The sequence below is a fragment of the Linepithema humile genome, chromosome 3, assembly GCF_040581485.1.
Source record: "Linepithema humile isolate Giens D197 chromosome 3, Lhum_UNIL_v1.0, whole genome shotgun sequence".
Taxonomy (NCBI): Eukaryota; Metazoa; Arthropoda; class Insecta; order Hymenoptera; family Formicidae; genus Linepithema; species Linepithema humile.
The window spans coordinates 10,009,754-10,020,984 of NC_090130.1; the positions used below are offsets into that span (position 1 = coordinate 10,009,754).

An 11,231-nucleotide genomic window follows, 5' to 3' on the forward strand; every position below is an offset into this window, starting at 1 on the left:
CATAATAGATATTTAATAGACATTTTTTCGATTTGTATTTCTCACTAAGGAGTATTGCCATAAATAATGATTAATATTTTTATCTTTAAATTTAATAATAATTTAATAATAATTCAAATTTAATAATAATTTGAAAAACTAATCACATTCGATACTATTTAGGCTGCATTCCAAAATTACTGCCAGTACTAAAAATCTATATTTCACGTTACGTATATTACAGATTTTCAATACCGGCAGTCAATTTCGGACACAGCCTTAGCCGCTCAGTGATTGTAATACTGGGAATATATGGATGAAACTTAGTGTCTCACGGAAACGCAAGACGTAATTTACATCTTCTCTCAATGCTGTTAAATGGGCCGAGTTGCCCTTCATGTACCGTAGTAAATGCATTATAAGCGCGCGGACCTTAATGGATATTTATTTAAATATATATATATATATATATATATATATATATATATATATATATATATATATATACATAATAAAAAAAAATATCTATACATATATACAGAGTGTCCCCGACATGATGAAACACCTTTCTTATACAGGTAGAGTGGGTTAAACCGAGTAGAAAAATCCTTTATAGTTTTGCGATTTGAGCAATAATAAGCAAGATATTAATTTTTACATTTGGACTAAAAAGAGCGCGTTATTGGCTGCGGGCGGCATGATGTGCGCGTTGCCGCCCGCAGCCCAGATCGTTGGCAGCATTGTTTCTTCCGGTCTCGCGTGCGTGCACGTGCGTAATCCGTTTCTCGCTGTTCTTTATTATACAACATTTTAACAATTTCGGCACAATTGTGTCTTCTATGTGTATTTAATACGTGAAATGTTGAGGACTCTCATTTTGAGAGCAGATATCATTAGAAGAAAGAAGAATAACAAAGTCTGACTCGGCAGTACACTACTACGTCGCAAGACGCACAATAACCTCTAACTCTAAGAATAATCAGTGCGAATAATGTAAGTAAATCACATATTTTCCGTAGGATTGATTATTAAATAATATTTTATATGTTAATTGTGCATTTATTTTAAATAATTTCAGATTTAAAATTGGCAGTGTATCACAGTTTATTTACTACTATATATGTATAATATACTATATAATAGATATAAATTTAGCATTGTCGTTTTTTGATATCATTTCTCGAAAAAAGTTTTACTGCGATGCGGTAAGTATAAATATATTGTACATTATAATTCACATTCAAAAAAATTTTCTATAAACTTTCACTACGACAGTATTTTTGCACTATTAATTCTTTTTATTAAATTATATTAAATTGCATTAAATGTTATGAAATAATATTTAGTTGAAATATTTTATTTATTTTGCTCTATATTATGTTTTTGGATTAATTGATTACAAATTAAAAGTAATTGGTAGAATCTACGAAAATATTTAAAATATTAGACAACATTCAATTATTGTCGATGAAAAAATTGAAATTACAATGAGGAGAATAAATGAATAAAGTAGCAAAAAAAATTTGTATTTCAATTTTGCTTCAGTCGAAAATAGTGAGTAATTTTTAGAAAAGATATTTGAAAGATTGATTCTCTTACTCTTTTTACTTGTGTATATATTGATTAAAAGTTTAGTAATTTAAATTATGAAGTAGTGTATTAAGAGTCTAAGCTAGATCTTGGTGCTCAATTTAACAAATTAATACAAATTAATTAATAAAAATTAAAATTACTTGCAAATACAAATTAATTAATATAAATTAATTAATAAAAATTAAAATAAAACATTAATGTATTTGAGTTCTAGCTTTTAACTCTTAATATACTGCTCTGTAATTAAAATTATTTTATAAAAAGAGCCCATTATTAGTTAAAATATGTTATTGTTAAAGATTTTGTATCTTCTAAATTATATTCATAAATATTTCAAAAGAAACATTGAATCTTAAAGTAATAATAGTGTTAAAATTAAATACAGATTATTAAAAAATTTAGACTGTTTCATTAAATTTTTTGTTACATGTGTTACTTGAACAATGTAAAACAAATAACAATAAGAAATATTTATTCAAACTTTATTATAGCAACATATTTTATAAATGGAGCCAAATGAAAGAGTCATATTTTAAAATAATCAATCTTTGTTTCTAAAAAGACTGTATCATTAAAGTGAAAATTTAGTTGCATGGAATTAAAAAATGTTTAAATTTTCTATTTTATGTTTATCATATTTATCATACTATTTTATTTTATTTATAATATTTTTTATCATATTGCATATAAAAAGTGATTTTAATTTAAAAACTTAGACTTAAGTATCTAAACAAACATTTTTATATTGATTAAATGCATGAAAAATATACTCTAGGAAGAGAATGTATTTTATATGACAAATTTCAATGGATTTTTATGAAATTTGGATTAAAGATTAACAAAAGATCTAATAGAACAGAATCTTTATATAAGTAAATTTAGTGGTAATTATTTGATAATTATTTTATTTAAAAAATTAAATATTTAATTATTTGTATATGTATTTATATTACAAAATTGAAATAACACATTACAAATTCTGTTCTGTTAGTATACTCAATGTCAATTTTTCAATCAATAATCTTAAAAACTTTTTAATTTTAAACTGATGCATATGTGGAACATTTTAAAGTAGTGCATATTTGCATAAACTTAATTAATGAGAAAAATACATTTAAAGAAATTTTAATTATTTATAATTTATCAAATTAATCTTGCACTATTTAATTGTTTCTATTCTTCTTCTGTTTCTTCCTGCACGCATGTATGTACATACATGTTCTTCGATATTTTTTTTATATAAACTTTATATATCGTAGCTGTTTGATTACTAGAATACCAGCGAAGTGAGTTTCCAATATGATTCATTGTATTTTGATTTTTAGTGATACATCTAAATGTCCAGTAGTATGAATAAAAGATTCAAACATTTTTATTAAAGCATTGGTAATAAAGTCACATTGTAATACAATGACTTTATTGAATAAAAACTTTATTTTATGTGGTTTAGTTCTATGCTTGGAAACTTTTTTGCACTTTTCTATTTTAAAACTTTCATTATATAATAGAAAATATTACAATATAAAAGATTATGCGCTTAAATTTCGTTCCTAAAGTTATACAACAATTTATATGCATTCACTGAACAAGAAGTTGTATGTTAATTACATGTACCTATTTATTTTAATTTTTTCGCAGTGTAAATAATCTGGATCTAATTCAAATTTAAAAATGAAGCAAATTCAATTGGAAACTAACAATTCGCGCTACTACAAGTCTCTTCATGCTGTATCAAAAAGGCAACAAAGGTTAAGATTAGCCCATCAGAAACAAATGATAAAAAAAGCAATTAGTGTTAAAAAATCACTTTTGATAGATAGTAGTCCTGTAAATATTTCGCTTGAAAACTTTGCTGAAAATATAGAATCTCAAAATGTTAAAGAATATATTATAAAACCTCAAAATTTTGAAGACTGCAACGAAAATTATTTTGTACAAGAAATTTTTGCTCCGATTGCACAACTTGCTGCAAATAAATATTCTCTTCATTCATGTATAAACAATGTAGATAGGATTAAAGTTATGAATACAAATAATAAAGTAATTTTTCAGAAAAACTTAGCAGCTGTTCTAGTTGATGCAAATCACATTTTGGGTAACCGTATTTTAACAGTTTTAAGAAGTCATAGTTGCTTAACATTTTTACCCAAAGATATCCGAACATTGCTCTTCACACCACACATTCGTTCAATTTTATATAAAATTGAGCCAGGAGAATATTTACATATTGGGGTAAAGAAATGTCTGGCTCAAACCCTTGAATATGTAAATTTGTCATTGATTCCCGAAATTCTCGAAATTGATATTAGTACGGATGGTGCAAAATTATATAAAAGTGGGAAACATGATATTTGGCCAATTCAATGCAGAATTGCTAATATTCCAAAATCTATTCCAGAAACTGTAGGCATATATAAAGGTCCAAAAAAACCTAACAGTGCAGAAGAGTTTTTCCAGTATTGTAACTCCGATTTACATGAAATTTTTAATGAAGGTGGAATTATCTTTAAAAATAAAAAATTCTTAATAAAATTACGATGCTTTATCGCAGATGCGCCAGCTAGAGCATTTATTTTAGGACATAAAGGTCACTGTTCTTCCAGTCCATGCTCAAAATGCACAGTTAACGGGTTTAGTATTGGAAGATATATGGTACTTAGAGGTGTTGAGCATACACAACGCACAAATGAAGAATACAAACAACAAATAGATCAGGAGCATCATAAAGGCTCAAGTCCATTATCTTATTTATCTTTCAATATGGTTAAAGATGTTGTCTTTGAATATATGCATCTGTGTTGTCTAGGAGTAATGAAAAAATTAACTTTGACATGGTTACGCGGGACTTATACGAAAAATACTAAATTATCGGGAATTCAAATCGAAATTATTTCAAATCGGTTGAAGGTTCTATCGAAATATTGTCCACGAGAATTTGCACGCCGTGTTGAATCGCTTGTTGACTGTGACCAATTTAAAGCCACCCAGTGGCGTCAAATTATGTTATTAGGTGTACAAAAAAGTTCTGAGCTTTAGATTTTATACAACCAAAATAACAATTTAAATTTTATATATCTTCCCACCCTTTTGCGGTTTTAAAGCGTTATTATTTGGCCTTCTAAAATGCCATATGGTTTGGCGTTTGATGCACATAAATTCAAAAATCAGTAGTGTTCACGATGGCATTAACAAAAGAGCATATTCGATTTTCCATCCACTTCGCGTTTCATCTGAAGAAAAATGCTGCTGAAGCCACTGCAATGATTTGTGCTGCATATGGAGAGAACGCTGTAAGTCATGCTACATGTAAAAGATGGTATCAAAAGTTTCGCCAAGGAGATTTCAGTCTTAAAGATGAATCGCGTGCTGGACGCCCTGAAAAGATTGAAACGGACGAATTGCAAGCACTGCTGGATATAAACTCTGCGCAAACTGAAAAGGAGCTTGCAGAACAGCTTGGCGTTACGCAACAAGCCATTTCCGTACGATTACATACGATGGGAAAGGTTCAGAAGGAAGGCAGATGGGTTCCGCATGAATTGTCCGAAGGCAACAAAAATCGACGGCGTGATACTGCACTCACTTTGCTTTCAAAGTTCCGGAAAAAAGATTTTCTGCACAAAATCATTACAGGCGATGAAAAGTGGATTCTTTATGATAACCCTAAACGTAAAAAATCATGGGTTAATCCTGGTCAACCTTCGACATCGACGCCAAAGCCCAATATCCACGCCAAGAAGGTTTTGCTCTGTATCTGGTGGGATTGGAAAGGTGTGTTGTACTACGAGTTGTTACAACCGGGTGAAACAATCACGGCAGACCGCTACCAACAACAATTGACCAATTTGAGCGATGCATTAGAAGAAAAGAGGCCATTTACTGGCCAAGGACGTCGTAAAGTGATCTTGCTTCATGACAATGCTCGACCACATGTTGCGAAAGCGACTCAGGACCATATCTTTGCGTTGGGCTGGGAACTTCTTCCGCACGCGGCGTATAGCCCAGACATGGCGCCTTCCGATTACTATCTATTCCGGTCGCTGCAGCATCATTTGGCTGATACACATTTCGTGAGATTAGAAGAGATACGAAAATGCATTGATGACTTTATCGCTTCGAAGCCGGTGAGTTTCTATCGTCAAGGAATTCGCAAGCTACCCGAAATATGGCAAAAGGTCGTTGATGCAAACGGAGAATATTTCGCTGATTAATATTTTTTTATAAATATATAGAATAAAGAATGAATTTTACAAAAAAAAGCTCAGAACTTTTTTGTACACCTAATATATGTTGGAATAGTATGTTTTAAAGGAGTTATTAAAGATTACGTATATAATCATTTTTTACTTTTCCATATTTCCATGCGCATTCTTGTTTCGTCGGTATATAATACAAATAGAAATCTAGTTTTTTCTGAAATAGCTATAAAGAAATTTGTGTTGCTTTCTGAAGACATTTATGGCCCAACTTTTTTATCATACAATATACATGGAATTCTACATTTAATCGAAGATGTACTTCGATTTGGCCCTTTAGATAGTTATTCAGCATTTCCTTATGAAAACAGCATAATTAATTTCAAAAGAATGTGTAGAAAACCACATCTTTCCTTACAACAAATTGCTGCAAGGCGTGCGGAGCAAGAACAATGCAAAAGGAAGTCTATTGTACAAAATGATTATATAAAAGTGTGGAAAAAACACGAGCAGGGTCCATTACCTTATGCTGACAATAATTCTAGGATGTATGACCAGTACAAATTTTTAAAAACTTTGGATATTACAATTGGTATTAGTCAACAAGACGATTGTTGTATTTTATCAGACTCAAATATATGTTGCGTAAAAAATATTTTACAATGTGAAAATAATTTTTTTATTGTTATTAAAAAATTTCTACGAGTAACAGATTTTAACAATATTGGCATCAACTCATCCTCCGTCGGTATTTACAAGTGTTCTAGATTAGCTCATGATTATGATATTATTCCATTAAAAAATATCAAAGCTAAATGTTTTAAAATGCCTTATTTTAGTTGTCTTTCTAATAATGAAGTAATACAAGATAATATAATAAAAGACGAATTTATCGTTGCAGTAATGCTATAAAATAAAGAAAAATTTTCTTTTTTTATTGATTATCAATAATATATAATAATAATATATATAATAATAATATATATTATCAATAATATATATAATAATATATAATAATATATTAATTATATATATATATATATATATATATATATAATTATAAAGTATGGTATTTATGTAAATAACAATAAACTTTGTTATCAAAAGTGATTATAAACATTTTTTGCATAAAAAAATTGTCACATCACATATCACATCGATCATCTTAAAATATTTAAAGGTAATTGTATATGTATGTACATTTTATACTTTTCATGTATGTATTTTCACGTCGTTAACAAACTTATTTCGCAAGAATTTGATACATGTTGCTTGTTCAAATCTTTATACAGGGTGTCAATTAAGTCCCGGGACGGCTGAATATTTTCTCATGTAAGGTATTTTTGAAAAAGGTCAAGGTCATTTCTGAAGTAATTTTCAACGAGGAATTCAACGGTGACCTTCAATTTGACCTTGAGCTTGACCTTCAAGGTCATTTCAAGGTTAGGTTAGGTTTTTTAAATAGAAACCCCTATTTTTGATTCCAAAATCTAATAGCTGGTGTCAAGAGCTTTTCAAAACACTATAATGAAGTTATTTTTCATTAAGTACTTTTCGAGTTATGAGGCTTGTAAATTACAGTATTTTGACATAAAATACAAAATATCTTGTAAAACATTTAATTTTTGGGAATCTTACTTTAATACTTTTATGCATAAAATAATAAGACGAATCAATTGGTATAAAGAAAACACATAGTTGCTTTCAAGAAAAAGTATGTAGTTTGCATACATGCAAACTACATACTTTTTCTTGAAAGCAACTATGTGTTTTCTTTATACCAATTGATTCGTCTTATTATTTTATGCATAAAAGTATTAAAGTAAGATTCCCAAAAATTAAATGTTTTACAAGATATTTTGTATTTTATGTCAAAATACTGTAATTTACAAGCCTCATAACTCGAAAAGTACTTAATGAAAAATAACTTCATTATAGTGTTTTGAAAAGCTCTTGACACCAGCTATTAGATTTTGGAATCAAAAATAGGGGTTTCTATTTAAAAAACCTAACCTAACCTTGAAATGACCTTGAAGGTCAAGCTCAAGGTCAAATTGAAGGTCACCGTTGAATTCCTCGTTGAAAATTACTTCAGAAATGACCTTGACCTTTTTCAAAAATACCTTACATGAGAAAATATTCAGCCGTCCCGGGACTTAATTGACACCCTGTATAGCGTGATGAATATTGCGCTCAAAATATTGTGCTTATTAAAATATTGTGGGAATTTTTTACAATTACAGTTACTGTTACAGAAAAAGTATTATTACTATTTTATGTTTATGTTGACAATATTAATGTTTAGATTATTTTTGTCTTGTTTTTAGATCCATACATCGTCCAAAAAGATTATGTAAAAAACCACATCGATTCGAAACTACTTCGAGCGAAGAAGGAGTGAAGGTTAAAAAAAAATCTAAGTATATTAATGAAGAAAAAGCAAAGAAAAAAGTTTCATCTACTTTACAAGATATCCATAATGTTATGAATAATGAAAATGTGCCGTGTAATTCTAATTTCAATAAGGATTCAAACTGTACAAGGGTACGCATTATGTCTGATAAGACCTATCAAAATACTCCATACACACTAACGTATAATCAAAAACATCGATTACCATATCACCCAATACCTCTTACTGGACAAAATGTTTCTAATAATACTGGACAAAATGCAACAGACAATTTTACAGAAAATGCACAGCAACAGACTATTAACAACTTTCAATCATTTAAAGCGAATAATGCAACAAGTATATCACCACAACAATCTGGCATTAATGGAAACAGTTTTCATCATATAACTCAAGAATTAAACAGAAATTTAATGAAGAATAACATACAACATAAAGAAGTTTCGGAAAATATTACATCATCACCCATTTATCCACATAGTATTCCTTTGGAGAATGAGATGCAGTTGCTACACAATTTACAACCATGTTGTCAACCTGTATCAAATGTTGAAAATGCAAATTCATTAGTGCAAGAATCATATCACATACAAGAATTGGGAAATACCGTATCAATTGAACCACTTCAAAAAGTTATACCATCACATCAAATACAATTGGAAAATAATGCACCAATAGCAAGAGAAAAAAATGAAATATCGCAAGTAATTGAAATACTTCGCGACTTACAGCATAAAATGCAGTACGTATATATTTTCTTATTTTAACTAAAATTGAAAATAGATAATAACTCTGTTTTGAATAATATATATTTACTTTCTCTCTAAAAGTTTTTAATAAATAGTTCATAAAAATTTTTAAACGTTACAAGTTTGCTTCTGAGCAAAAATTTGTAAAATATATTTGAAAAAATATGACTAAATAAGTAATGAAATATTCTTTTTTTATTCTGAATGATTCTAAATAAAGGAATGCAAGAATAACTAACATATTTTGAACATTATTATCGTTTTGATATCATTGATTGGTTTCAGAATATATGCTTCTAATTATACTTTATTAATATGTTTACTACGTTATATATATAATTTTTTTTTAAACATTTCTCAATTTGAAACTTCTTATAATCTATAATATTTTTGATTTTTGTTCTCAGAAAAACATATACTTGTTTCATTCAATCTATTTAAAAGTTTTGATGAATATGAAATATTAATCACATTAAAACAATTAGATGGACTATTACCGTTAAATATTTATCTTAGTATTTTCACACACATTGTTTATTAATATTACTAATTATAATCAATTAATTTCAGAAGAACAAATGAACGATTGAATACAATAGAGCGAAAAATCGATTGCAACGTTATTAATACAATTCCTACAAAGCCGCGAATTCTTCCATTTTCGACAATAGAAGCAATACAAATGTTTACAAAGGATAACGCCGTTTATGAAGAAGTTGTAAATATTAAATTAATTCATATTTAATATACACATATATATATAAGAAATTGCTTTATAGATGTATATTTCAATTTATATTATGTAATAATTTGTATATCTTCAGAATTTGTTTTATACCTCGACAGTTTTGAATCGTTAATCTTGTTAGAATCAGTCTTAATTAATATTGTATTTATTTATTTTTAATGTTTATTTTCTAAATGACTATCATCGTATTCGAAAATAACTTTATTACAGATCGAAACGTTTGCGGAATTATTCTTTTACACATATACATAATTCAGAATATTAAATAGCATGTAACTAACTTATCTCTTTATTGATTAACCTTTTTTACTTTTATTGCAATAATTTGTATGTTTATAGGTACAGTACTTTAAATTTTTAAACTGCATAACATTAAAAGATAGCGTGCATCAATGTATAAAAGAAGCTTTAACGATGCAAGTAGCCGGACAAATGACATGGTGGGGAATTAATGATATTAAATTCCCATTCTATAATACAATTTTATGTCAAGCGATTTACCGTATGTATATTTGTGTATATTTGTTAGTCCACTGTGTGTACAATATTGATTATAATATTGATTATTTTTCAGAAGCCGTAGCGTCAAATAGGTATTATCCTAAACCAACCAGAGAAGAATTCCAAAAAAATATCGTCGCATCCTTGAAAATTGCCAAACAACGATTCCGGAATGCCAGAGGTAGACATCCAGGTGTACAAGGAAATCGGAGAAATTTGCAGGCAACTGCAGATGCATTATATAATGATGATAACGACGGGGATAATAGAAATTCAGAAAATGATGATAACGACGGGGATAATAGAAATTCAGAAAATGAACATAACGTTACAGACGTAGAAAATGACAGCAATGAAAATGAGCACTCATCAAATGATTCATAAAGTTATCTTTATCTTAAAGTTATCTTTTCGGTTTCTTTTATGTTGTTAACGTGCATTCTTATTTTCGGTTTCTTTTATGTTGTTAACGTGCATTCTTATTTTCATAAATATATTTTATATAAAAAATGCGTAGATACAAATATTCATTTATATAGTGTTGGATTGGCCAATAAGTGTGTTATTTTTTTTGTAAAGTGTTTGGAAAGTCTAATTTAATTTTGTAAGGACACTTATTATTTAATTGGGTAGCAATAAAATATATAATAGCTATAAAAATTTTATTTTCCCAGAATATGGGCAATCATTAATAAAGAAAATTCTAAAAGAATGTTGAAAAGATACTTTTTAAATAAACTTTTGAATCCAATTATATAATTATGGTTAATTATTGTGAAGCATGACCTTGATAGCCTACCAAAATCTTACCAGGATATTGATTGTGTCATGCAACATAATAAAAATTACAAAAATGAGCAAATTTATGCATCTGTATGCAATGAATGCATCTGTAATTTAGGAGTCGATTTTGTATTCTGTATTCATGCAATGTAGTAAAAATTACAAAAAGTAAGCAATTTTATTACTTATTAAACAATAAGATTATATACTTTTTAGTAAATTTTCTTTTTAGTAATTTTTTTTATTTCTGTAATTTTCACTACATTTCA

At 28.1% G+C, this 11,231-nt stretch overlaps 1 protein-coding gene across 3 annotated transcripts; it reads left to right on the top strand.

Moving 5' to 3' along the window:
- Positions 1 to 6,869: 6,869 nt before the first annotated feature.
- Positions 6,870 to 10,938, top strand: LOC105677028 (uncharacterized). 3 transcript variants are annotated; one of them, XM_067352319.1, is made up of 6 exons: positions 6,870 to 6,948; positions 8,096 to 8,312; positions 8,506 to 8,923; positions 9,501 to 9,648; positions 10,018 to 10,180; positions 10,253 to 10,938. In XM_067352319.1, exons 3-6 carry the CDS (start codon positions 8,595 to 8,597, stop codon positions 10,561 to 10,563), a joined length of 951 nt encoding a protein of 316 aa, XP_067208420.1. In that variant the 5' UTR covers positions 6,870 to 6,948; positions 8,096 to 8,312; positions 8,506 to 8,594; the 3' UTR covers positions 10,564 to 10,938. The 3 variants fall into 3 exon arrangements, with proteins under 3 accessions (XP_067208420.1, XP_067208421.1, XP_012230754.2); XM_067352320.1 differs by having other exon boundaries at positions 8,663 to 8,923; XM_012375331.2 differs by lacking the exons at positions 6,870 to 6,948; positions 8,096 to 8,312 and having other exon boundaries at positions 8,319 to 8,923.
- The last annotated feature ends 293 nt before the right edge of the window (positions 10,939 to 11,231 follow it).